Genomic DNA, 27,953 nt, shown 5'->3' with positions numbered 1-27,953 from the left:
TTAAGTTGAAGCGCACGCCCGCCACAGACGAGAAGGCGTAGAGGAAAGTCGCTACCTTCTGGTACTGTACTAGCAGTATTGCTTTTCGCATTTGAACGCACAGCTTTCGCGACTAAACAGTGATGGATCTTTGCGCAGTGTACCCTTCGGCAATACTTCAAGGCGTCTTCTACGAACACGGACTTCCACGGTAAGCCTGAAGGCATCAGTATATACATAGGCGAGGCAGTAATGAAATTACGCTAAAAGCCCGGTAACAAAAGAACGAGAATACACGGACACAGCGCAAACCGACCAACTTAAAGCAACCGGTTACACACACACACACACCCACACACACACACACACACATAATATATATATATATATATATATATCTATATATATATATATATATATATATATATATATATATATATATATATATATACAACAGACAATGAAAAATTTCGTAAACAGGGGGTGGGTGCTCGGGCCGACGTTTCGACAAGTGGCCTTCTCTTCTTCAAGGCTGGAAGTTCCGGCCGTATAGGGGTTGTGATTTGTAGTAATTATGATGTAAATATGAAGAAAGTAGTAAAATGCGGCACGTTTTCTATCCCGCGACGTAGCACAGCGACACGTGCCCCTCGTGCGGGTATACGGCGACAGTCGCACACATGCTCTGGGAGTGCAGAAACGCTCATCCCGACTGTATACCTCAAGCAAGTGGGAGAGGTCCTTCAGACGCTCGCTTCTCGCCGACCAGCAATGGGCCGTACAGCAGGTCAATAAAGCGGCCGCATGGTATTCCCTGTCGGTCCCTGCGTGGGAGACGCCCGCTACTTGCGAAGCGCGTCCTGCCGGACACAAATAAAGTTTTAGGGGCGAAGCTCCTTAAGGCGGCACCCGTTCGTCCCTCGTAGTAGTGCGTAACCAGTCGTAACGCTAGTACCAGATCTTGACCTCCAAGGTGGTGCCGGTGGGAGATTTTTCCTGTGCGTTGTTGAACAATAAAAAATTCGCAGCGTGCGCGTTAACTAAAAGCCGAATTCTTCTGTCTCTCATTCCCCATTAGCAGCCATTGGCATGTTCCAGTAGGAAACGTTAGCTGAAGTGTAAGTGTTAGCTAAAAGCCGACTTCTTCTGTGTCTCATTCCCATTAGCAGCCATTGTTTACCTCCAAGGTAGTGCCTGGTGAGATTTCTCCTGTGCGTGATTAAACAATAAAAATTTTGTTCAAAACGCCGTTGATTGATGAAATAAACCAACGAAAGACGCCAGATGTTTTCTAAAAGCAAAACGAAAGAACGCCAGATGTTTCTAAAGCAAAACGAAAAGACGCCAGCTGCTTAACGAAATACGCCAGATGTTTTCTAAAGCAATGGTTTTCTAAACAATGAAAATTCACAGCGTACATGTAAAATTAAAGTGAGCTGCAAGTCGTCATAACTCATCGAACCTTTAGTATAAACGCGCCCGATCTCACGTCGGTGATGATGTACTGGGCAGAATTCACGGAAGATTCACGGTTTACCGATGAACCTCCGCAGCTTCGCCCACTCATCATCATTCACTCCGTGGATATGCTGTGATTTTTTTACAGTCCAGTCCAGTCCAACAAAGTAGGAACACCTAGGTTTAAATGCACATATAAACCCCCAAAAGTTGACAGGAGCATGACCGCCGCCGTAGCTCAGTGGTAGAGCATCGGGCGCGTTATTGGAAGGACGAAGGTTCGGTCCCTGCCGGCGGCAAGTTACCTTTTCGTCAGCTTGACTTGCTTCACATTTACATCATAAGTACTACAAATAACATCCCCTATACTTTGTCTTTTTTGATTTTTGGTACAAATTGCTATTGTGTCTAGCAAAGAAACACGAGCCCTTAAAATTTGGCTTTTCTCGCTTATATATATATATATATATATATATATATATATATATATATATATATATATATATATATATATATATATATATATATATATTAGTAATGTAATTATTTACGTTCTGAATAACTTGCGACTAAAATTAGCATGCCCGCTTCATTTATGGCATAAAAAGTTGTTCAGAACAGAAAAAAATAACAAAGACAAGTTAATCGACTGCAAATCCTCACGCGTGGGAATTTGCACGATCACTAAAATTTCAATGTACGTTTGCTGTAAATAAAGTGTACATCCATCAGTTAGCGCATGAATGACGAACTTTTGTTAAACTAAGTCTACCGCGGTGGTGTAGTGGTTACGGTGCTCGGCTGCTGACCCGAAGGTCGCGGGTTTGATGGGTGCGATGTTTCGATGGAGGCGAAATGCTAGAGGCCCGTGCACTGTGCGATGTCAGTGCACGTTAAAGAACACCAGATCGTCGACATTTCCGGAGTCCTCCACTACGGCGTGCCTCATAATGATATCGTGGATTTGGCACGTAAAACCCCTAATATTATTATTTTGTTAAACTAATCTGAACACAATTTCATTACCTTTCAAAAGTATTAGCAGTGTCATACGATTACTTTCGCCCAGCTGTATATTGTTATGTGTTTATGATAAGGGCATTGATGAACATCAGCGGCCTCGAGTTTTTCGCCCAATGCTTCATTTACGATAATAACGAAGATATGAAATTCTTACCCTGGGTTGTGCCATTCCTTCCATTCCTTTTGATAACAGCTCACTGAATTTTGGAGCCATTGGTATGGTGGTCGGTCATGAAATGACTCACGGCTTCGACGACACAGGTGAGTACATGAATAGACAAAATGTCGAAATTCAGGCACTCTTGAATCAGAGGTGCCATTTTCTAAACGATTACTTTATGAAAAAATGGATGTTTCAGCCGTCCCTCCGGCACTGATTTCATACTACGATGGAAGTAAATTCTTGCAAGCAGCCCGCGTCGTGAGAAATCGAATCAGATGACAGTATTTGCGTATGACCGTGTCATTAAACCTGCCCAGGTGCTGTCCGGGTTGACGAAGCAAATTGCCCAGCATGTCGTAAACATCAGTTGGTGCCTAAGACCTAAAAGCTGGCTCGACTTCCTTTTCTTTTTCTGAAGAGAGTACAACGTCAGGAGCTCACGAGTGTTACAGTAGGAAGCGGCGATACGAGTGATTTAGTGCGGACTGCTCAGACAGAAAGCTTGGCAGTTGACGAAAATTTCCTTCCGGACCGGTATTCGAACCTGCGAAGTGGTTTTCCCACGTTCGCACACGGAAATAGGACGAAACTCTCTGAGAAGTTTGATTAGCAAGCAATACATTTTTCTTTTTTTGCTTCCTGCTGCAAATTGCTCGAGAACACACACCTTTTACAAACCTGCCTCCGCTTTGCGATCTTAGGCATCACTACTTGTCCGTCTGTTATTTTAGAGCGCAGCTCTTATGCGCCCGTTCCTGCGTGAGCGGCGTCGCCGTCGCCGTAACCGCCAGAGCGAACGAGGACGAAAGACAGCGAACGCAGAGTGCAGCGCAGGATGAAAGACGGCGATAGCGAGGAGAGCGCGAGGAGGAGGGAACGACAATGACGAGACGACAGGTTCCGCGGCGGCCACCCCTGGCACCATAGTAGTGCGCGTCGGCTGCTGTGGAACGCGCTCACGCGCTGCCTTCCGCGGTCTCCCGGTTAGCGAGGCAGTCGCGCTATGCTCCGTCTGCGGCGATTGATGTGAAACGAGCCGCACGGAATTGTCCGCGCCAGTGACGCTATTGGCAGAGGAGTGTTTCTTAAAGGAGTCGTGGAAAATAAAGAGTGGTATGAAACTGTACATGTATACATGTATCTGTCTAACTGTTTGCCTCAATTTATCGCAAAATCAAAACACCTAAACAGCTGCGCTCTAATTATGCAGTATCGTAATCGTTGGCGAATTTTTTCCTTACTCTATTTTTCCTTCTCTAACTTATCTATTATTCACCGTTTCCTCTCTCCCCGCGTGTATGGTAGCCATCTGAGTCCGTGCATGGTTAACTTACCTGCCTTGCCCCTACGTTTCTTTCCCCCCTCTCTCTGAAAATAGATTGGCAGAAGGATTAACAATACTCGTAACGCATACGTTGTCTCGCGTATATATATATATATTGTCTGGCTGTGTTCCGACAGGAAGCCAGTTCGATGCGGACGGCGCCTTGAAACAATGGTGGTCAAATGATACACGGGCCGAGTTCAAAAAAAGAGCGAAGTGTTTCCAGGAGCAATACGGCAACATCACCGACCAAAAAGCAAACATGACGGTGAGGGACTCTGAAGTTGTACTTTTTACTTTCAAACCCGTTTCAGAGCGCCGTTGTAGAGATTACGGTTCGTGTTGCTCGCCCAGCTTATCACACCGCCTTCCGACCGCGTGGAAATACACTCTAAAAAAACCGTATGTGTAAAAAACTTGCCACGTATATGACTCTCTTTAAGGAGACACGTTAACTCTCTTTTGGGTTCTGCGACTCACCGACGAGAGTATAATGACCTCCAAAGAGAGTTCACGTGTCTCTTTAAAGAGAGTCATATACGTGACAAGTCAGGACTCACTGAGAGGAGTCAAAGGACTCTCTTCACATCGTACCCTAGTCCTCGAGCTTTCGCGGTGAAATATTAACGAATTTGAGCTTTTGCACGGAACCCTACGGCGACGGCAACAAATCTTCTACGAGTGGCTCTATAACTGCTTTCGCAATAATGTAAATATAAACGTCAAAGCATAAGCAACCACAAAGCACGCGCAATAACGGGCGCAGAACACAACTCACGTGCTGAATCCGAGAGTACGTATTTTTGTTAATTTTTCTTTTAGTAATGGACACCTTTGCTATCCACACAAGCGGGTGAGCTTTTCGTGTTTCGCGCACTTCGAAGTTGCGGGACTGAAAAGTGAGCTATACGTTTCCTATCTTCAAAATAGCTCAACGCCATAAACACCCTGGGCGAAAACATTGCTGATAACGGTGGCCTCCGACTGGTATTCGAGGTAAGCACGCCAAAAGAGGCACGTTTTTCATTTCGCGTGTATGCGCAACGTGAGCTTGCACATAAGCATCTTGTTGTATAGTGCAATTTGCCATAATCCAATTCATAGCGGCACTTAAAATCATTAATTAAAACTAACAGACAAGAAATCCAAGGAAAGTATAGGGGACATTATTTGTAGTAACTATGATGTAAATGTAAAGAAAGTAAAGTGGACTAAAAGATAACTTGCCGACAGCAGGGACCGAACCTGCGACCAATAACGCGTCTGATGCTCTGCCACTGAGCTCCTGCGGCGCTCATCCTCCCGTCCACTTTACGGGGTATAGATGTGCATTTAAAGCTGGGAGTGTTAGTCAGCGCCGCTTGTAGACATGATGGCGAGTGTGGAACACTCTTTTTCTGCCTGCTGGCGTCACGAAGCACGTGATCTTTTTACGAGCTGGCAGCTGACCAACAATCCCTTGCATACTACTTGAAGGCACCCAGTCTGCCAGAACAAGACCCTCGCTATGAATGAATGAAACAAGGGGACTGTTAATGGCTCGCGTTTCTTTGCTAGACACAACATTAATTAGAACTAACAGACAAGAACGTCAGCTGCCAGCTCGTAAAAAAGAAAAGAAAAAAGATCACGTGCTTCGTGACGCCAGCAGGCAGAAAAAGTGTTCCACACTCGTCGTCATGGCTACTAACAGCGCTGACTAACACTCCTAGGTTTAAATGCACATATATACCCCGTAAAGTGGACGGGAGGATGACTTCCGCCGTAGCTCAGTGGTAGAGCATAGGACGCGTTATTCGAAGGTCGCAGGTTCGGTCTCTGCCGGAGGCAAGTTAAAGAGTAAACACGGCCAGACTAGAGGGAAACGCGACGCGCGTCGTGCCTCCCCTCTAGCCCGGCCACAATTTTTCTCGGGGCGAGCGTAAGCGGGGAACGCATTGTTACAGCCAGGCGAGTAAGGGGCACGTTGCAGAGCTATTTTTAATATGTATGGATGCCATGAGCAAGGCCGAGGCTTGGGCTAAGGTCGGCACCTCGCGGTGTGTTAAGGCACTGACAAAATTGGACTTCTATTAGAAACTCGCCGAATGGGATGAACGCGTTGCAACGACACGTTGCAGGAGCTAATCGCGAAGGCCACGGTCATTATACATTTAAAAAAATATGTCTATATCTATATATAATTTTTTAAATGTATGATTACCGTGGCCATCGCGATTAGCTCCTGCAACGTGTCGTTGCAACGCCTCCATCCGATTCCGCGAGCTTCTAATAGAAGTGCAATTACCGATATATATATATATATATATATATATATATATATATATATATATATATATATATATATATATATATATATATATATCATACATTACAAAAAATATGTTAAAGCCTTCGCTTGTTGACGTCACGTGGCGTCATGTCGCGCAAACGTCATCTGGATGCTGTCTTCGAAACTGTCAACGTACACTGCCTACAATGCTGTCGAGAATTGGAACACAGGCTGTGCTTGCCCTCTTCAACCTGCCGTTTCAAGCCTGTTCGTGTCTTCAGAAGGAATGAACAGTGCTGTACACTGACTACGCTTCATTGATCCTACCCCGTTAGCAGCATACACCATGCCCCATAAATTCCTTTTCTCATTATGTAGCGCACATTATAAACGCGTCATTGTCACTAGTGACGTAGTCAGGATCTTTTATTTTTTTAATGACGGAAGGGGGGAGGAGAGGGTGTACTAAGCTAACGCAACTCTACAGAGCGCTGGCTAAAGCACGCGGGTGTTGTATTGCGTCGTTTTATATTGCCTATCATATGGTGGATGCAGGTATGAAGGGACTGTGTGTATGTGTGAGTGTGTGTGCGTGCGTGCGTGTGTGTGTGTGTGTGTGTGTGTGTGTGTGTGTGTGTGTGTGTGTGTGTGTGTGTGTGTGTGTGTGTGTGTGTGCGTGCGTGTGTGTGTGTGCGAGGAGAGGGGACGTGACACTCCTGAATGTCTCTGTTATGAAAAAATGAGAGGGTATATGTAGTTTTCATACAATAGGAATCTTTTTGGCATAAGAGCACCGCGACAGTAGGGTGCTCTTAGGGGTGTTCAAAAGCACTTACTGTCGTACTGCTCTGTGTAACATCCTACAATAAATTTAACACTCTGCGTTTTTCAGGCGTATAGCAAACTTCTCAAAGACGAATGCAAAACTGACACTCGCTTGAAAGGCCTCGAAAAGTTCTCCGGAAAGCAGCTGTTCTTCATCGCGAATGGAATGGTACGTGCCTCCACTAACAATACTCTCGGCAGGCTACGGTAGTTTAACGAAGCTGCTTCTATTGCCTCCGAGGCAAACCCCACGTAATAAGATCATTATTGAGGATTTGTTTTTTTACAGGCATGGTGCAGCGCTGCCCGTCCTGAGTACCTCAAGCTCCTGATTCAGTATGATCCACACAGCCCAAGTCAATACAGGTAAGGCCTTGCTGATGGTCAACCTTGCTGGCGGTTGACCATCGGCTGACGGTTGCTGACGGTTGACCTTGCTAGATGTGCAACGTGCAACTCTCGAGAAGCACACATGGTGCGCGTGTGCGTGTGTGTGCGTGCGTGTGAGTGCGTGCGTCGTTATTTAAGCTTATTCTTCCTTTACTGCTCTACGCCGCATGAATGAAATACACAAGAAAGAGTATTCAGCCAATGAGAGCGGTGAATTACCGTCGATAGAAGACTAGTCCATTAGGACGTATAGACTATAATCTCCGAGTGCGTCTCCGTGAACTTCTTTTACAGACAAATAGCGAAACGAGGCGGCACACATACTCAGAAAACACCAGATATGAGACGAAGGATGCTTCATATCTAAGCTGATGCACGTGGTATAAAACTCGATTGAAGTAGGTTGGTGGCAGATTTCGTTATTACCGATACAATGTGGGCGACCGCCTGCCACGGGACATTCCATGGCTGGCCCCCTGAGTTCGGCATATACCGAATTGGAAGGCAAGCGAAGGAGAGCAGAGACTCTATGGCTACCATGTGCGGTGTATTCTAACCTTCGGGTGCCATTAATCGTTAAGGGTGGCCCACACCATTTTAGCAAGATCCATAGTAGCAAGATAGGTGGGCGGCACGTGCATGACACATGCTCCAAGGCTTTCTTTATACGAATCAAGAATGCCGACAGCGAGCAGTGTAACTTGCTCAGATGTAGCGATCCAGGACACACGAGATACGAAGGAGTGCAGTGAAACAAGGCGCATTAAATTCTCCAGCGCATCCTTCAGATTCAGATGCTTTTTAGATGTGAAGCATCTTATAGCGGAGTTCAATCCGGTGGTGGTGGTGGTGGTGGTGTGCGGCGTGACCACCCTTACTGCGCATGCGCATACCCTCTCCACACACCTCCTCTCCACTCCTCCTCTCCACCCTCCTCTCCCATTTCCCCTCACCACTTTCCCTCTCCACTCCTCCTCTCCCCACCTCCTCTCCACTACCCCTCTCCCGTTTCCCCTCTCCCCTCTTCAATCTTTGAAACGCAGGCTAGACATGCCGAAATTCTCTCCTGCGCAACGCCGCGATGAGCACCAGGGCATGTGCGTACCCTCCCCCTCTCTCTCCTCTCCTACGCTGCCGCCCTCTCGCGCGCCTGTCGACCGCGTTCCCCGCTCGCCCTGTGAGAATTAACGGCCAGGCTAGAGAGAAGACAAGACGCGCGTAGCGTTCCTCTTCGCGTTGCAAGACGCGAGGTCGGTAGCATGCCCAGCGAACGCCAACGGAACGCGATCGTGCAAGTGCTCCGGCTTCGCATCGCCTCATGGTCCCCGTTAGCGGGAAATGGTGCAATTTTTTTTCTTTTTGAATTGCACCAAGAAACAGTGGTCGACAGTGGTTTCTGCTTCGTTCGTGTCCGCCCGCTAGGTAGTCAATCACCACGAGTGACAGTGGGATACTTGTAAAGAGAAATCAAGACGCCACAAAACCAGACATTGCGGACCCGAACAACAAGCGCTCCCAGCGCCGCAACCACTCATTCGTTGCAAATGGGCTTCCCCATTACTTAAGCGATCATTGACCCAAGAACACGATATTATTAGGAAAGACGCTGTCGCGAAGGACTCCGCAAACTTCGACAACCTGGGGTTCTCTAACGTGTACCTAAATTCAAGCCCACGGGCCTTTAGCATTTTGCCTCCATCCAAATGCGGTCGCCGCGGCTGGGAGTCCATCCCGGAACCTTCGGGTTAGAGTTCGAGCACCATAGACCGCTAGACCACCTCGTCGGGTCATCCCCCTGCTTAATTCGCCACAACAATTTGGGATATTAAAGTTGAAGTCGTGCTGAGCTTGGTAACGGCGAGACAAAGACCCACCCAGATTCCTCAAACCACGATCGCGCTTCTTCCCGAATTCCTCAATCGAGGCTTTCCTTTTCCCACATACTACTCGGATTTGGAATGATCTTGAAGGACTCTTGCAAAAGTAATCAAATTGTGAATTTGCGGACCATTTTCCTAATTTTGAACATTACTAAACTATCTCACCTCGACATTGGTTCCATATGTTGTTATTTTGTTTTCTTTGTATTATTTTGCATCTAAGACGTATTCAATTGATCGAAGATACGTGTGTACTGATTCCTGTAATATCTTTCTTGGCAAGAATGCAGTATATGTAAATAAAAAATAGAATGTCCCACTTCCGTAAGCACGTCTTGTTGCGCGGTGTTCAACAACATCTGTTGCTGCTTAAACACCTTCATTTAATCGCGACGAACTGGTGACATCACGTTGAAATCACCTAGCTGCCGCATTACTCGATAGCGTGAAGGAGCTCGTTTCGAAGAAATTCCGGCGTCTTCGTCGGTTTCGGCGTCGATGGTTGTAAGCGAAGATTTTAGATAGGTGCAAAGAAATACATAATAAAAACGTTCGGTTCGAGTGACAATCGAACCCAAGCCTTCTGTGTGGCAAGCAGGTGTTCTACCACGGAGCCACGCCAGTGCTTGGAATTCCTTCGTAAAATAACGCTATAAGAATGTAATGCTGTGGGAGGTGTCGCTTCAACGCATTTAATATTGCGTGGAAGAAACCTAGAAGCGCACCAGGAGTCAGAACATGTGAACTGCACAGCGTGTGGGTAGTTTAAAGCTGCCCACCCATAACAAAGTGTGCAGCTGCCTATAGGTGCGCGTGGCACCTTGCGGACGCGTACTGGGTACTTCGCCAATTTGCAAAATGAATAATTATGGCGTAGTGGGCACTTAGCAACTGTACATCCAGTAGACATTCTACGATAGCTTGAAACGCCCAATGTTACGCGCACAACGTTCCTTTCCTTGCGGGACGGTTGAAGGCGATGCGCACGGGGCCCGATTACGCTATCGCGTTATACTCCTGAATGCAAAGCTCAAACGTCCTCAAAGCCTTTGCTCTTTTTCTTTTTTTCAGAGTCAACATTCCAATGTCGAACATGCCTGCCTTCTCTGAAACGTTCAAATGCCGACCGAATTCAACAATGAACTTGAAGAACAAGTGCAGGTTGTGGTGAGGCAAAGAAGTGAAGGCCTGAAGCTACAGCGCAGCAGGCAAGCAACCTTTCGCTGTTTATAACAGAAAAAAAAAGACGGCTGACTATTTACTGCAGATGAATAAAAGACCTTAGAAGGTTTCCTCGTTCGAATCGCTGTGAACTTCCAAGTGTGCAGTACTGCCTTACACAAGCTGGCTGTACTTCTTCCTGAAAAGGACGTAGAGCGAGGAAGTCAGTACCAATCATCTTAACGCGTGAATCACTTTACTGAACTTCACTGGGGTAAGTAAAAAGAAAACAAAGCAACACAAGATGTGCTGGGAACACCATCTCGTATATACCCGATCGGAGGTCCGTACCGATACGTGTCTATAGCGACGCTACGCTGTGCGATGCATTTTGAATGGCCTGCCCTAATGCTTTCTCTCTCTCTCTCTCTTTTACCCAATCTTTCCCCTCTCCACGTGCAGGGTAGCGAACCGGACAAAGTCTAGTTGGCTATGCCTTCCCTTCATGCATTCCCTCTGCCCCTCTCTTCCTTCTTCCCTCTCGTTTTGTCTCTCTAGCTTGTTTCTCGGTTAATGGAGCCCACACACTACGGAGGATTGACCAAGACGCCGGCGGTTAACGTAAACGCAAATTTAGGAAAGGAAATGAAGGGAAAGAAAAGTGCTGACATTACTTAGACATGTATTAATTTTCGAAATTTTCTCGAGCCCCGCTAACGCTCATTAACAAAACCGTATTTGGCCTCCCGCTTATAGAGATTTGTTTATTATGTTACCACTTATTTTGGCCCCCGTCCGTGTTAACTGACCCCTTTCCTCTCTTACCTTTCTTTATTCCTTTCTGCCGTTCCTCAGACATCTTCCGAAAGAAGTATTTATTTCAGAGAGCTAAGTCATGAGACAGAATTCAAAATAGAGCCAGCTGGCTCACAGGACACCAACCCTCTATACTGGCGACTCTCATAGCATCCATCCATACATCCTCCGCGATTTCGACCAATCTCGTGTTCGGATTCCAATACATGGAGCCTATGATGTTGTTAAATTGGGTTTAATGGCGCAAAAGCAACTGAGGGAGCCTATGAGATATTTAGCAACTCGCATGAATGAACCAGAACTCAGCCTACAAGTCACAGGAGTTCTTTGTCGGCTCACTTCGTCGTCACCTTTTGCGCTGCTACCCGTCGGGAACATCAACAAAGTTGCAAAACATGCCGCTTCTTTTGAATCAACGGAGGCGTCATCAAGTGATCAAACACGTCGGCGATTCCGGAAACTCAGCCAAAACGGTCTACGTGTGGTAATCTGCTCATTCACTCGTCTGGCGCTGAGCCATGCTCCCAATTAGGGTTGCAGAAGTTGCGCCTTTTCCTTTCCTCAGCCTCTCCTCCTCCTCCTCACTCGTCCGATTAATAATCCTGACTAGTACGCCAATGCGATTAAAGCATGAAGCACACTTGCGGGAATTACAACACGAAAACATAGAGGCCATCGAGCAACCTTTCATAAATCGTCCACGAACCTTCTAACTTTTTCGCTCTTCTTTCCTTTTCTGTCTCTCTATCTTTTTCTCTCCTTGTGTACTCGTTCTCTCGCGTTCTATAATCACACCGCACAAATCAGCGCACGCGTTCTGGGAGCGAAGCAGAAGATGAAAAAGAGGAGCAAGATGAAGAAGAGGATGAAGAGAGCGCGCGCTGGTTCATGATGATGACAGTTTTCGGATTCAGCAGACACTGCCCCTTTCACTTTTTTTTTAAGGAATGTTATTATAGTTCTTATCTAATTTCTCTCTCTTTTTTATTTTTTAGCAAGCGTTGTGTAAACCATTTACATTATAAAGTACAGTGTGGCCAATCCCCCTTGTGGGTATGAGCCAAGATCTAGGCGACAAGACAAGACAAGACATTACTCCCGGTTTAAGCAGGTCCGCTGTTAAAATGTATACAACCAAAACCGGTTCCCTTCTTCGATTGCAAGGGACACTTTTCGGAATTCTTTCCTCAGATTTGATTGGGACTGGAATTTGTAAAGGAACACGTCTACTTAGGACAGGTAGTAACCGCGGAGCCGAACCATGAGACTAAAGTAGCTAGGAGAATAAGGATGGGATAGAGCACATTCGCCAAGCACTCTCAAATCATGAATGGTAGTCTACCACTATTCCTCAAGAGGGAGGTATATAACAGCTGCATTTCACCGCTACTTACCTAAAGAGCAGACACCTGGAGGCTCACGAAGGGGGTTCAACTTAAACTGAGGACGACACAGCGAGTAATGAAAAGGAAAATGATAGGTGTAACCTTAATGGACAAGAAGAGAGCAGAGTGGGTCAGGGAACAAACGGGTGTTAAGGACATCTTAGTCGAAATAAAGGAGAAGAAATGGACATTAACAGGGCATGTAGCGCGTAGCCAAGATAACCGCTGGTCATTAAGAGTAACTGATTGGATTCCAAGAGAAGGCAAACCAGCGAGGGGGAGACAGAAAGTTAGATGGGCAGATGAGATTACGAAGTTGGTGGGTATAAAGTGGCAGCAGCAAGCACAGGACCGGCTTGATTGGCGTAACATGGGAGAGGCATTTGCCCCGCAGTGGGCGTAGTCAGGCTGATGATGATAATGATGATGATGATTGGGACCACAATGACAAGTCAAGCACGGCTCGTGACAGGCCAACTATGTCACATGCCACACACACACACACACACACACACACACACACACACACACACACACTAGTTATTCACAGTGTATCCTCAAAGCCAGTTGCCCTTAGGAACACCAGGAGCTCCTTAGTGTTGTGTAGCGCACAGGTGGTACTTTTTACAGGCTTATAATGTGCTACGCGACGTGTTCCAGATCTTCCTGACAATTACATTTAGAGAACACATTGTATAGTGTATATGTTGAACTTCATAGTTAAGGTATATAGTTCAAGTACGTCACGTCAGCTCTGATCCCATGAATGAAATCGTAGACAGCACTTTTAGAGTCTTGAGCTCTGATGTTGTCTTACAGTTCTTGTTGGCATTAAACATAGTTAAGGTTAAGAGCAAACGCTTTAAGGAAAATGTTTTGAGATTCGTGTTTGCACGCTGACATGGTGGAAACTGATTAATAATACATTAAACAACGCAAAACATGGTAATTCCCAGCGTTGGAGCTTAAACAGCGTAACATCTGCCTAGCTGCCATATTACGCAAATTATATGACAGCGTCCAGTGAAAATTCTTCATGCTGTCTCAAGTTTTACATCGATTATATACATAGCCTTACGTTAAAATTAACTTACAAAACACAAAGACATCACGATTATGAGGAACACCGCCAACGCCAACCGTCAACTAAAAGGTCGCCCACTGAAGCAGAAAAGACGTCATATAGACACTTCGAATTTATTTTTGACCACAGTGCGACCTATACAGGTCCCGCTGTATATAGGTCAAATACGTTGACAGTTTGCAGTTTTTTGTACTACCTTTCGAAAAGTTTCGTGTTGTGTCCGCTATCTCCGCAAACTTTCCGAACTGTGAATCATAACTGACTCATCCAGCTTGTGGTCGATTTAAACTTTGAAAATTCTTTCCAAGGACACCAGCTTTCATGAATACTAAACAAACTTTTTTGTGGGCAAGTTTACTGTGCATACTTCTGGACAGTAAATAGCCACTCCTCTATATTTACTTTTCATTAAGTGTATATCACGCCAGAAACAGCTGCATACGTTGTAAATTTTATAAACACACCGGCTTCAATTCATCAGTTGCAATGCATGTCTCAACATTACCGTCATCTCTAAATACATATGGAGTAATCTCATACAAAAATTTATTCTGTTATGAAATGAACTTTGTCAATATAGAGTAATCTGCCCCATCAGGTCGAAATGCGCGGTACTGCTAAAAGTTATTTAAAAAGTTCACCGACGATTACGAAAGTGCCTAATGCGAATTGTGAGCGCAGCTTCGTGTTGGGGCAACGCCAACTGTGTTTGAAGTTTTGGCTATCCGCCGTTGTAGCAACCTCACATTCGTTACATTTTGCCACTGAAACTGCCAGCGCTCGAGTGCTACGCAAACCACTCTGTGCATTGCAGGCGTCGCGAACCAGGTGAAACGCCGACAGCCCCGTTACGACAAGCGAAGCCAGCCGCAGTGCACGTGTCAGCCCTGCACGCCCACGAACTCCGACCGAGGGGCCAGCGCGCGTGACGGAGGAAGAAAGCGAGGTTAGAGGCCAGTGGCTCTCGATAACAACAGACTTCGCGTTCGCTGTCTTTCGTCCTCGTTCGCTCTATCGGTTACGCCAACGGCGACGCCGCTCAACGCAGAAGCGGGCGCCTAAGAGCTGCGCTCTTTGAAAAAAAAAAAAAAAACAATCATTTGCAAGCCGTGAAAAGCGTCCGACGTCAAAGCTGTAAGCGCGCAAGTGTATGGAAGCCTAGACTAAGACAAATTATTCTCATCTCGAGCGTCATCGTTGTCATAATAATTTCGAGCGTCATAATCATTTAGGAAATCATTACCATCATCATCATAATTTCAAGCATCATCATGACTTATTTTTATTGAATTATTCATTCACTCCCATCTTCGGGGACGTGACCTTCGTGACGATGCTGTTATGACAGCCTTCAGCGCAGCAGTAGCTCGGGATTTCCTTCTCCAGCGACGAACGCTTCAAAACATAATCCTGACCGCGGAAAAGCATGTGTCACACAAAGAGATAAGCTCCCCTGTCGTTTCAGACGTACCACAATTGCAAGCGAGTAGCGCCGGCAGCAATGAACAGGCACCGCGGCCCCGCGGCTGCTGCGGCCGCGCGCGCGCAGAGTGTCTTGACATACGCGTATTATTGCAGCTGCTACCGTGTCATGAGTAAAGGGGCACGGGGCGCGCGCCGGACAGCGCAAGGCGTCGATGGTGTGCGGGGAATGGAAAAATACCCGATGGTGTGCACCCCCGCCACGTCGACGCAAGCCATTGGCCGGAGGAAGGCGCGTGCCACGCGACCCGAACTGAGGTGCGGAACCCCAGAGGATCAAGCAGTCATTGTTCGGTGGGGTCGTCGAGGAGCAAGGTGTGGCAAGCCAGCGTCGCACCCGCGACGAGAGAAGTAGGGCCTCGTTCTGGGGGCAGCGGCACGAGAGGCTCGGGAGGGTAGCCGTCGACCTTGGCGTCACCCAAGTGAGGCTCCCCGAGCTTGCAGCAGCCTCATTCAGCAGTTCGCAGGGCACCTACGGCACTACCACAGCTCGACGAGACGGCAACCCGCCGACAATCACCTGGAGAGCCACGTCGGCAGTTTGACCCAGTGGCACCAAGAGGATAGGCCGAGGGTTAGGCCTAACCGGACGAGACAGATGTTCTCGACGAAGGGAGACCGACGGGTCAGCGACGAGGACAACTAGCGAGGCGGCAGCTTCGACGACGGCGACTCCCAGACGTCGAGGAGTAGCATCGACGGGACTCAGCGTCGACTTTGGCGCGGAAGCGAGGCGACGGACTCACGCGAAGTAAGAACGTTCCATTCGCATCGCTAGACCAAGACGCCATAGTTGCCAGACTTTCGGGCCACTCAGGCCGAGCCTAGTTAGAAGTGGTTGTTGTAGTCAGTTGTACCGCTGGGCGTTTTTGAATGTTACTTCCAATTAATTTTTGGTGTTAACTTCTTGTTTGCCGTGTTGTGTGATAAAGATTTGTTTGCAGTGACGCCACGGTCTCCCGCCTCGCTCTCTCTCCCAACTCCATCACACACTCCCGAGATACGTGACATACCGGCGGCCGCTAGGGCGCTGGGCACAACCGATAATTAAAGTCCCTATAAGTATAGGGGCTTTACCGATAATCGCTCAGGAAAGGCGTTTCTCGTCCTCCTTCTTTCAAATCACTTTGTTGTGTCTGTCATTTTTTAGCAGTTAAACTTTTGTTCAGGGCTACAAAGCACCACCTGCAAACTTAACGTTCTGTATTGCTTTAAAGGGGTTCTGACACGAAAATTTTCAGTTGTCATTTTTTAGCGTCAAATGAAAGGCCAAGCCCTAGAAAGCTTAGAAAAGGTAGTGCTAAGCGCGAGTGAACACTGAAAAAGTAATTACAGTATGTTTTTAAAAGCTAGTTTCGGTTCCTACTGTACCCTGACGTCACAACACGGTATGAGCTTTTCATCACGTGCTCGCGCAATATATGGTGACGTTAGTGACGTTTCCACGGCCGCTCCGTACCGTGGCTATATTGCCTAGAATATACTTACTAGTGTGCCGACCGCCCAGCGTTTCCAATGGGAGACGCTGGCACCGACGGTGATGCCTTCCACCGGACGCCACCAGACGGCGACACTCTTAGGGACCATGCTAACCGATCGGCGCATCAAGCCTGATCAAGCCAAGCGCGCGCGTTGCACGCGCGTTGCTCAATTGCGCTTCGGATGCCCGTTCCACGGCCACTACCTGTTTTTTTTTTTCCTTAATGTAGCGGCCGTGCCCGTTCGTAAGCGCAGTCGGTTGTGATCACGGAGTTTACAAATATTCCGTTGGTGTAAACTTGTGGGGCGTTGTCGCTTTCGAGCCTGTAGCTGGTGTCTCCGCATGTCATTGTTACGTTCCTTTTCTGTGCGCGCGCTTCGCACTTGTTTCTGTTCACAGAACCGCAATGTGGTCGCAGAAAACGAGGCGTAAAAACAGCACCTGTTTTGTCCCATATTGTACGAGTGGCTAGCCGTCAAACAACGAGCTGGTCTCATTATTCAGCGCTCCTGTGGACACAGAAATTTAATTAAGTTTAGCCGAGTGGGAGAATAATATAAAGAGCACAAATCGAAGACTAACTCCGGCGGCTCTCGTTTGTGAGAAACACTTCAATAATTGCTACACTGAGCGTAGTTAGGTAATTACATAAATAATTAGTAAAATATGTGTCGTTAGATGATTAAATAGATAATTAGTAAAACATGTGTCGTTAGCTGGTTAAATGGATAATTAGTAAAATATGTGTCCTTAGGTAAATAAACAGATCATTAGTAAATGCATGGTAATCAGCTCCAAATTGCCGTGAATTTAGCATTTGTGGTCATGTGTCGCATATAATAGTATTTTTCCAAGAAACAGCCGGTATCGCGCAGCGTATTAATGATAACTGTGCGCAGGATCGCTTGTTAGTGCTACGAAATCACATTTCTTCGATTACGCTACGCTTTGCACCCCAACCAACGTTCCGCAGCGCAAAACTGGCTGAGACAGCCCGTCGGCGTCTCTCACAGGCGCGCGCGTCGGCTAGAGACGCCGCTCGGCATAGCATGGGCTATCGCCGTCTGGTGGCCGCCGGTGGAAGGCATCATTCTCCGTGCCACCGCGACGCCCGCGGTCGGCACACTAGTAAGTATATTCTAGGCACTATACCGTGGCTCCGTTGGTGACGCACAAACGGCCATTTTGAATGTTTTGGTGACGCACAAGCGGCCATCGTGAAAGTTTTGGTACGGTTGGTACCTGACGTCATCAAAACTAGCCAGACTGCTGCGTGAAGTCACCAGAATTAGTACTGTAGCCTGACGTCACGCTAGTGTCGATGTCGGTAGGTGCGCCATGGAAAAATTCACCTTATTATCGTAATAAAATATCTTGTCAACGTTTCCTGAGCTTCACACTTGCTCAGAGACGTCTCTGCATACAGGAGATTTGTATGGCAGAGTAAACTCGCCTTTGAAAAATAGTGTCAGTGCCCCTTTAAGGCGAACGCCTTAGATGCCTCATCAAGCGCGAAAATTTCCCTTCGGCATCGGCGGCGTCACCGCGAGTGATGCGAAATATCTTCAAGCGATAACGTCACCATATGACGTCATAATGACTGCACAGATCTCCAAAATTTGGGATGCCATCACGACGTCACATGATGTCATCACATGATATCATTGTTTTGTCAAAGGTGAGCTGATCCCGGGGGCAGTGCAAAACTGGGTGAAGTGCAGAAGGCTTGCAGTGCCAACGATCCTGGAGGCTGTGCAAAATGACATTAGGTGCAGAATAAAGCTTTCAGAGGGGAAGGCGCGGGAGAGGATCATCAGTAGATCGATATAGAGAAGAAAAAGAAGATGGCTTTCGCCTTGGAGTCGGCTTAGGCAAATGCAAGGGGACCCTGCGAGTTTTTGTACAGCAGGCCCATGCCATAGGACCCATCCAGAATTGCACTATGCCCCTGAGGCAGCAAATCGATGAGAGATGCACCGAAAATGGCGGGGCTCGCCGGGTGTATTTGGCGTCATAGCTAAGCTATAATTGTGCACACTCTGGCATTATTTCTCTTGTCTAAATGAAGAACTCTTCTAGTCTACCCCACATACTGGTTGACATTAAGAGAAAAAATTGAAGAGCCATTCCGCTCTGAAGATTGATGAACAATGACGCAGAGGGCACACAGAATTTCGAAACCTAGCCGAACGCAAACCCTGCAACTAAATCCGAAATACCTGTCCAAGATGTTCCTTTTGAATTAAGTGTATGCTCCTTCAAAGCTGTCCCTTCGAGCAGCAACCGTCGTTTTGCCGCGACATGCGTTGTGTTGTGTTGTCTGGCTTGCCGCATGAGCTTGGTGCACCGTGCACGATCTTAATTCGTGTTTGCCGCCCGTACGCTCCCTTATAGTGGATCAGTGGTGAGTAGTGGGCTTTGCCCAGTTTCTGCGGCAGATACGTTTTCAATCGTTAAACGGAGTGCCCTAGCCATATGTCGCTTCGCTGTAAATAAAAATAAAAAAGGACCTGCGAAGGTCACATAATCTGCAGTACAGATAACCGACTGTCATTTAGAGCGTCGGAATGGATACCAAGATGTGGACTCAACTTCATCACCCCATATAACCTTCTGCCGCATCCGACGTAGTCGGATGCGGCAGAAGGTTATATGGGGTGATGAAGTTGAAGAAAATTTCAGGTATCAATTGGAATCGGGTAAAAAAGCCACTTTTCCCTTTTCCAGATTTCTTTTTAACCCAATGTTCCAATTGACTGTAACCGCCGGCTTCTTGGCCAATCCTCCGTTGTGGATGTGAGCCAAATGCAAGGAACAAGCAAGCAAGCAAGGGTAGCCCACAACAGATCACTTTCGAGATCATTGGGAAAGAAAGGCCTTCCTCCTGGGGTGCTATTGAATTGAATTGAATTGAAGTTTATTTGTCCTGAATTCTTACAGGATCGGGAGCAGAGGCTAAAGGCTATGTAGCCTGACATGGGGCCTCTGCTCCTAAATACAGTTTGGCACGCAGGCCGCTGAACATCTCACTCTGTCGCAGACATTTTCAGAAATAAAACAATAACACAACAATATTTAACATGTTCTTGTTACACAATTTCAGAGAAAACATAACAAAAGAACTTCATCACAAAAGCTTCATCAAAAGAGACTTCATCAATACACAATGTTAAAGAAAGCATAAGAAAAGAAACTACAACACAACTCAAATTGATAGATAGGATGTAACAAATCAAGCATAGGAACTCTAATAAGCATACTCAATATCATGGTTCATTAGGATGGACTTGATAATGGTGTTCGAGGGTATGGAATTGAAATCTATGAGACCGTGTAAACGATTTAACATTGTGGGTATTTGATACTGAACGTGTTGCTTGCCATAATTTGTCCTTAATGCTGGGATTTTCCGGCGTTGCTGACGCATGGTATAATGCGTATTGTCAGGCGGGTTCTGAAGACACTGTGGCTTGTTTTGTTTCACCCATTGCAGAAGTTTGAAATGATACAGTTTTGTTGCCGTTAGTATTACGTATTTTTCAAAGAGTGGCTTAGTTTTCAAATCCTTGATAATACCATGGTACTGCTCGAATGCTCGCAAAACTCTTTTTTGAAGAACTAGTAATTTTTGATAGTTTTTTTGTGTAGTAGTACCCCATACCAAGATACCGTATGTCATTTTAGAGTAGAAAAGAGCATAATATAATTCTAGTTGTAACCACTTCGGTAAGACTGGGCTGAGCTTATATAAACATCCAACGGTTTTACTGAGTTCTACCGTTAGTTTTTCTATATGTGTGTTCCATGTCAAGCCTTCGGAAAACCATACACCTAGAAACTTCTGGCTGGTGACTTGCTCTATCTCTTTGCCCTCAAATAAAACAGTCGAACTATAGTTACGCGGCTTATTAGGTGGGGCAAACACAATGTATTTCGTTTTACTAACATTTAGTTGCAGTTTATTCAAACTAAGATAAGAGGACAACTTTTGTAGGTAGTTATTAACCTGGTGTTCAAGCTCTAGAATGGATGTGCCGCTGAAGAATATGTTAGTGTCATCAGCATACATTATTAACTTGGGAGAACATGGGATATCACACAGGTCGTTTATATAAATTATGAACAATAGAGGGCCAAGAATTGACCCTTGCGGTACTCCTCTTGTAATGTTTAAGTAAGTGGATGCACTGTTGTTTATACAAACATATTGATGGCGGTTTGTCAGATAGTCTTTCATTAACTCAAGAACCACACCACGTACGCCATATTTGCTAAGTTTACCCGTTAGTACTTCGTGACATACCGAATCAAACGCCTTCCTAAAGTCTATGAACAAACCGAGTGAGTACAGTCTGTGTTCGATGTTTGTGATTAGTTCATGTTTAATATTAAGCAGAGCGGCTTCACAAGATTTATTTTTTTGAAAACCATACTGAGCCTCACTGATCACATTATACTTGTCAAAGAATTTGTACAAGCGTACGTTTATTGCATTCTCGAATACCTTAGATCCATAGATCGGCAAATTCCCCCATAGGTAGACTCACACAGACTCACTCAGACTCAGATTGGGCCATGAGTCTGATTTATTTATTTATTTATTTATTTATTTATTTATTTATTTATTTATTTATTTATTTATTTATTTATTTATTTATTTATTTATTTATTTATTTATTGAAATAACTTTAATGAGGCCCTGCGGGACGCACCCTAGCGCGCAGTGGGCGACTCCCACGGCGACTCCCACGTTGGGAGTCTGAGTGAGTACGGGTGTGTAATATTTTGGCGCGTGAAACTGGTTGAGAAAAAATTTAGTGAACGAGTCCGGTTGAGGAAAATATTTATGAGCCTGAGCCCGAGTAAGCTTTAAGCGCAAAATATATTTCTGGAGTGAGATCTGAGTGAGTTCCAGATTTTTTTGCCAACCTTTCGTCCTCTCTGTTCATCTTCAACATTAATATCAGCCTGATAACGATTCACCTTTATAGTCACGACTACGCACACATATTTAAACGCACTAGCGTTCGTACGCCACCTGAATATTTATTAATCAGAGGCGTGAAGTAAGGGGGAGGGGGGTTGTGCCTTGACCTCTCCGCGCAAACTTTCACGGGAAGTTCTTGATAAAAAAATATCTCGTGTGAGTCGCGCCTTTAATAAAAATGTCCTTACAGGTTCGCAACCATCGATGACTCGTATATGAAGCCACCAGATCAAAGGGTGCCACGTAGAGCACCGATTATGTAAAACATTTGCGTTAAAGAGCATTGGAACCATGAACGTAAACGCTAATTTTACGCTAATGCATTCATGATTCGACTCACTCAGGCTCACTCAGACACCTGGATCGAGCCGTGGATCTGAGTCTGAGTGAGTCCGGCTGAGTAATATGTTGGTGAGTGCGAGTACGAGTGGGTCTGACTGAGAAAAAGTCTATTGAATCTCAGTCCGGATGAGTCCGGGGGAAGAAAATTTTTGGTGAGTCTGAGCCGTCCACGTGAGCCCTAAGAGCAAAATATATTTCTTGAGTGACTCCGAGTGAGCTTCACTTTTTTGCCGACCTATGTTCTGGACATTGCGAAATTCCGCCATGTTGTCAAATTCCGACATTGGTCAACTCTGATTGCGCCAGACAGTTGCTACGGCCACTGTGATTGGCTTGAAATGCCGCCATTATGAAATCTGACAAATGGCGGAATTCGCCACGGTCCAGAACAACACCCCTGCAGTGTACATAAAATAGGCTAAGGATGGTGATGATGACAACACGGAAGTACATCTATAGATGTTTCTCTTTTTTTTCGAGGGACGTGCCGCAAAGAGAATGTAAACAGTCTACATATGAATAGCTTAATATCCTGCTCCCGAGAATTCCTTAATTTCTTCAGCTCGATCTACCGATTCTTTGATTGGTTGGCAACCTGTTAACGAAAGCTCTTCTGTTCATACATACATACTGTACACTGCTTTTGGTCATAGAGGACCTAAAGTTCAAGTGTAAGATACGCGATTAACGTCCATTCAAGTAAAATCTGCAGAGCTGCGCCAGTCAACTACGTTCTTTGTAATTGCCGTGGCATGACGCAGACAAATCTATTCAATCCTGAATATGCAAGTTTGCAGCACACGACCTTTCTTCTCAAATGACTATAGGCACGCGAAAAACTTTATTCACGTAGGTTATTTTACTTGACTTTTATGGAACATACGTGCTAAATCCCACCTTTGCTCTTTGTTCTCTTCATTTTTTTTTTCAGAGTCACCATACCAATGCAGAACATGAAAGAATTTTCGACCGTATTCAACTGCCCAGCTAATTCTACAATGAACGCAAGCCAGCGGTGCGTGTTATGGTGAAGAGTGCTGTTGTATAGGGTGACACTGCACTCAACCTTACATTTCCCATTACTTCGGTTGGCAACTCGCGCTGGAACATCAACTCGACAAATAAAACATTTTTTGTTTAATAAAACACAGACGCACGAGATTTCGCACGCCAACTGAAGCGTTCAGGAGTTTTTGCCTAAAATTACTACAGTGTCCTGTTAGGATTTACCATGTGAGCTCTTGCTAGAAGCGTCATCATATACACGAGTTTATGTACGGCATGACGGGTTTTGTGCCACATTTGTACCCCACTACCGTAACGGCCACATCTGACAAAAGCACCTGCAAACAAATAAAAATAAATAAATAAAAACTCACTGCGCAGTGTTTTTGGTCGCGCGAAAAACTAGGAGTCCGCATGCAAGTACATCACTGGCCAATTCGAGCAAAATTTATGAATATGGCGTTCTCATGTATTTTTCGCACATAAAGCAGACGGACTTATTTCAATGTAGACATATACCTTAGCGACTGTATTGAACTTCCGAAGCATAAATGGCAAATGCAGTGCAGTTTTTTTTTTTTTGGGGGGGGGGGGGGGGGCGGAGGAGGAGGAGAAAGAGGAAGGAAAAGCAGGAAGATGCGAGCGTCTAAAAAAAATTATGCGTAGCCTCAGCTGACTTAACGTCGCGAAGGCTGATTAAACAGCCGCGCCGGTGGCGTCAGTTTTAGCTTGGCCATTGCCGAAAATTCTAGAACCGGAATGCGAGGCGATGCCAGGCGAACATCTCAAAACGAATGCGAGACCCTCAGCCTTTCGTGAATGGTTATCAGTAGAGACCAGATTTTAGGCAAATGCCTATATTGTCGATGTATTGATCAGGCTTGCTTTTATCGTTTTCCCGCGCATATATATTCTTATCTTCTGCAAAATAAATATCGCTTGGAAGTCAGCGCTCTTTTTTCTGCTCTGTCCCTTTTTTCCTATGTTCGCGGGCAGTGAAGCATGCCGTCATGAACCCTCAAAACGAACTCGCCCAAGCTTCTACACTTGAACAACAAAGTGCTACGGACACAGACAAATCTGCCATTCGTGTTTCCCGCAAATGAATCATAATGAGACTTATTTCCCACATATACAAGCCAGTGTTGTGTCGCTTTACGAACCGACATGCGAACTCAAAGTAGATAGAAATCCAAACAGCCGTGAGGCTTGCAGAAATGCGGCGGCTCCCACTATAAAGGGCTCGCTTTCGCGCGTCAAGCCATCTTCCGGATAGAGACTTGGTAAGGAGCATTGTGAAAGCTCTTCAACAACGAAGCATTGACCGTTTCGCCATACAGAACGGCTTCGAGCCTTCAGAAGTGAGAGGCCACCAAACGACGGCTCAACGTTGCTGTAAGTGCCTAAACTGCATCCGCAGCTGTCCCTTTAACGAGAGCGCAGAACCGTAGACAAAGGCTATAGTCCGCAAAATAGTTAAAATATGGAATATAGGACTCTTGTTGAAATTGAAGCCTGCGAGAAGCCATATTCCGCGTATTAGCCGAGAGAAAATATTCGGGATATTTTAGGAAGTCATATTGGCGTTTCGAGATGAGCACCATCATGAAGCTGTTTTTCTTTTTTTTTTCCGTTGCAGAACAAAGACTTCTCTCGGTAATAGGCAATTAACCTTGATTTGCCAGAGCTGGTTCGATATTTTCTTTTTGGATTTCAGCGCCCCACCTACCATTCTAACGTTATCAGCTGGACACCCCGTTCCTTAGTGCACACCTTGTTGCCCTTAGCTCTTACTGTACACGTGTTATCTGTCCTACGTTTGACCTGAACCGCCCAGGTTGATTACTTTTCATAGTGCCAAGCAGGATATCGCATTCCCCTATTCCTTGTTTCCTTTCTCTTGGTGTTAAGCCTTTTATTTTCCACTCCATGACACGATGCGTAGTCCTTAACTTGTGGACTTTATTATTGCGATAACAATCGTACGGACACTCCAGGCGGATTTTCACCGTCGCCGTCGCCGTGAGCTCCCGTCAAAAAAGTTAAAAGGCGATAACATCGCCCCATGCGTCGTGTGTTCTGTGTGCGAGTGAAAGCGTGGAGTAAGAGGGTGCGAGGGCAGCCGACGATCGCGGCTCAAGTGGAGGTGAAACTCCTCGACCGCCCTCCGTCGCGCGAAACGCCCGTGGGCGAATTCCGGAGTCAGGGTTGCGTACTTTGATCGGCCGGGCGTGGTCGCGCGCTCCGTACCTTGACAGGGATCAGGAGACGGCTCATACCTTTCGTACATGCCGTCTTTTTACCGCTCATGCGTGCGCTGAAGTGCCTAATTGGCAACCAAGCTCTGGAGTCTGTACAAGAGTACTTAAACACAGGCCAATTATAGTGACAGTATTCATTAAACGAAAATCTACCGAAGAATAAGGATGGACTGGAGCGCTTACCGTAGACATTCCCGAATAATGACAGACGGTTTACCACTATCCCAAATAGAAGTACACAACCCTTGTATATTGTCTGTACTAATATACGGGTCGATAACTTGTAGGATAACAAGAAACTTGAGAAGGAATTGAGAATCACGGAACGCGCGATGTAACGAAAAATACAGGTGTCCTTCCATTACCGGAAATATGAGGGCAAGCGAAGCTTTTCGTGTGCGCGCCTGACTTCTTTCTTTCTTTACTTTTTCATTTCTTTCTTTCTTTCTTTCTTTCTTTCTTTCTTTCTTTCTTTCTTTCTTTCTTTCTTTCTTTCTTTCTTTCTTTCTTTCTTTCTTTCTTTCTTTCTTTCTTTCTTTCTTTCTTTCTTTCTTTCTTTCTTTCGTTCGTTCGTTCTTTCTTTCTTTACTTTTTCATTTCTTTATTACTTTCCTTCTTTCCTTTTTCTTTCTTTCTTTCCTTCTTTCTTTACTTTTTCATTTCTTTACTTACTTTCTTTCCTTCTTTCTTTCTTCCTTTCTTTTTTTCTTCATTTCTTTCTTTCGCATTGCGTAATGCTTCCTCCTCATTTTTTCCTTCCTCCATGCGAGGAATCGGACCACAATCCACGTGCTTATATATAGTAGCGCAACACTTCAGTTGCCACAGGCAATAATGACGGCCATGCGTTCATATCCAGGAAACAATCAAATGTGGCAACATGAAATGACATCGCTAAAAAGATCAGATTGCCGCATCGGAGACGGCTTATCGCCGACGAGCCCACTATGTAGAGAGCATCACTTATGGGAAAAGGGTGCATACAAATACGAATGTAATCAGCGCACCTTCGAGTGCCGGATTTCTGTGATATTGAAGATATTTAGCGCAACTTGGCATTCACTCGAAAAACACACGCACATTCACGCACGCTTCCACTCAACAACACACCCCACACAGAGCGCTCTTGGGGTGTGTTTCTGAGTGGAAATGTGCGTGAATGTGAGTGTGTTTTTCGAGTGAATGCCAAGTTGCGCCAAATATCTTCAATATGAATCGTAACCAACTAGCCCAACAACAAGTTCTATTAAGCTGGATTTCTGTGCTCTCGCCAGCGCGGTGGTTTTCGCGTACAGCGCCTCCGCCGCCACCGAAACAAGCTTCGCTTGCAAAATTATCGGCATGGCATTCAGATACAGGAAGAGAGCAGAATAAATTAGAGAACAAAAACGAGCAGCCGACATTCTAGCTGACATTAAGGGGGAAAAGTGGAGCAGGGATAGCAACGTAATGAACACTAAAAGAGTATAGCGCCATAAACGACGAAAACAGAAGGGGGCGGACAACGGACTAGATCTAACCGATGGCCAGGTAGAACGACGGAATGGATACCAAGAAAGAGGAATTGTAGCCGAGGGCAGCAAAGAGTTATATGCAGTGAAGAAGCCTAGAAGTATGCAGTCATGAAATGAAACCAGGTTGCACAAGATAGGACACATTGGAGTTCACTGGGAGAGGCCTCCGTCCTGCAGTGGACATGAAATAGACTAAAAATGATGATGGCGACTTGTTTTAGTCAATTACGATAAACAAGATCCGGGTGTCTTTCTCTCCCCGTAGCATTAAAGGTCGCGTCAACACTGCTGACAAAGTTTGCAAACCGGCTACTAGTAGCGGGTTAACCTCCCTTTCATTTCCATTCCTCTTGCTCTCATTTATTGGTTGTGTTTTGGCACTTGAATACCGCGCATGTAACTGTATGCTCTTTCTCACTATTTCCATGTAGAATACCGAAGTTTCACTATGAATATCGCAATATTTGGAAGCCTGGTGACGTTTCTCTGGTTGTCATCTTCAACAACAGTGTGACTGAATGACGCCAAAGGCAAGTTTATCAAACTCTATGTTACAGTAACGACGTCCAGTTCGTTTTTGACTCATCGACGTGGCATTTTACTTTGCTAGTATACATAAAATGGGTGCAATGCGATTGAAAATGTCCCTGGTAAGCGCCAGTCGTCCACTTCAAGTGAAGTGTACATCGCTAACATTGCCGTCTTGGCTGACTGCGGTTTCTTATGCTGCCTCGCTAAACCACTCACAAATATGATAGTATAAAGGCACGTTCGCACCGAAGGCGGAGCGCCGAAGCGGACGAGTGGGCAAGCGGAAAGCGAATGAAACCTACTCGCCAGCCGGCTGAAGCGGGCGGAAAACGAGGCGGCGAGCCGGATTGCTCAGAAACCGATTTTTTTTCCGCCCGCCGAAGGTATCGGCTTTGCCACAGCCAATCAGAACGCGATGCGGCGATGGCGCTGGTGTGAACATCCGGTTAAGCCGGAAATGGCGCAACATATGCGCAGGCGCCTTGGATGGCGAGGGTGGACAAGCAGTGCCACGAAGTCACGTGACGGTGACACGTGGCCACGTGTCACCATCATGTGGCTCTTTTCCATTTTCCAACCCTTTCCATTTTT

General features: G+C 45.9%; 1 protein-coding gene and 1 long non-coding RNA gene across 3 annotated transcripts in view; one reads left to right on the top strand and one right to left on the bottom strand.

Annotated features, from left to right (window-relative positions):
* Positions 1–27,953, bottom strand: part of LOC125759805 (uncharacterized) — a 104,921-nt gene that overhangs the window by 14,980 nt on the left and 61,988 nt on the right. The window lies entirely within an intron of this gene.
* The window catches only part of LOC119404780 (neprilysin-1), a 113,548-nt gene that overhangs the window by 24,859 nt on the left and 60,736 nt on the right, over positions 1–27,953 (top strand). Inside the window, exons 15-21 of one of the 2 annotated variants that reach the window (XM_049419017.1) lie at positions 139–190; positions 2,654–2,721; positions 4,085–4,215; positions 4,878–4,943; positions 7,112–7,213; positions 7,334–7,410; positions 10,386–10,613. In XM_049419017.1, the coding sequence (XP_049274974.1) occupies positions 139–190; positions 2,654–2,721; positions 4,085–4,215; positions 4,878–4,943; positions 7,112–7,213; positions 7,334–7,410; positions 10,386–10,485 (596 nt within the window). In that variant the 3' untranslated portion in view covers positions 10,486–10,613. Of the gene's footprint in view, positions 1–138; positions 191–2,653; positions 2,722–4,084; positions 4,216–4,877; positions 4,944–7,111; positions 7,214–7,333; positions 7,411–10,385; positions 10,614–27,953 lie in introns of those variants that run through there. The other variant, XM_049419018.1, reaches the window with a different exon arrangement.

The sequence above is a fragment of the Rhipicephalus sanguineus genome, chromosome 9 (genome assembly GCF_013339695.2).
Source record: "Rhipicephalus sanguineus isolate Rsan-2018 chromosome 9, BIME_Rsan_1.4, whole genome shotgun sequence".
NCBI lineage: Eukaryota > Metazoa > Arthropoda > Arachnida > Ixodida > Ixodidae > Rhipicephalus > Rhipicephalus sanguineus.
The sequence above is the reverse complement of the archived record's forward strand: the minus strand, read 5'-3'. Positions and strand labels throughout refer to the sequence as shown.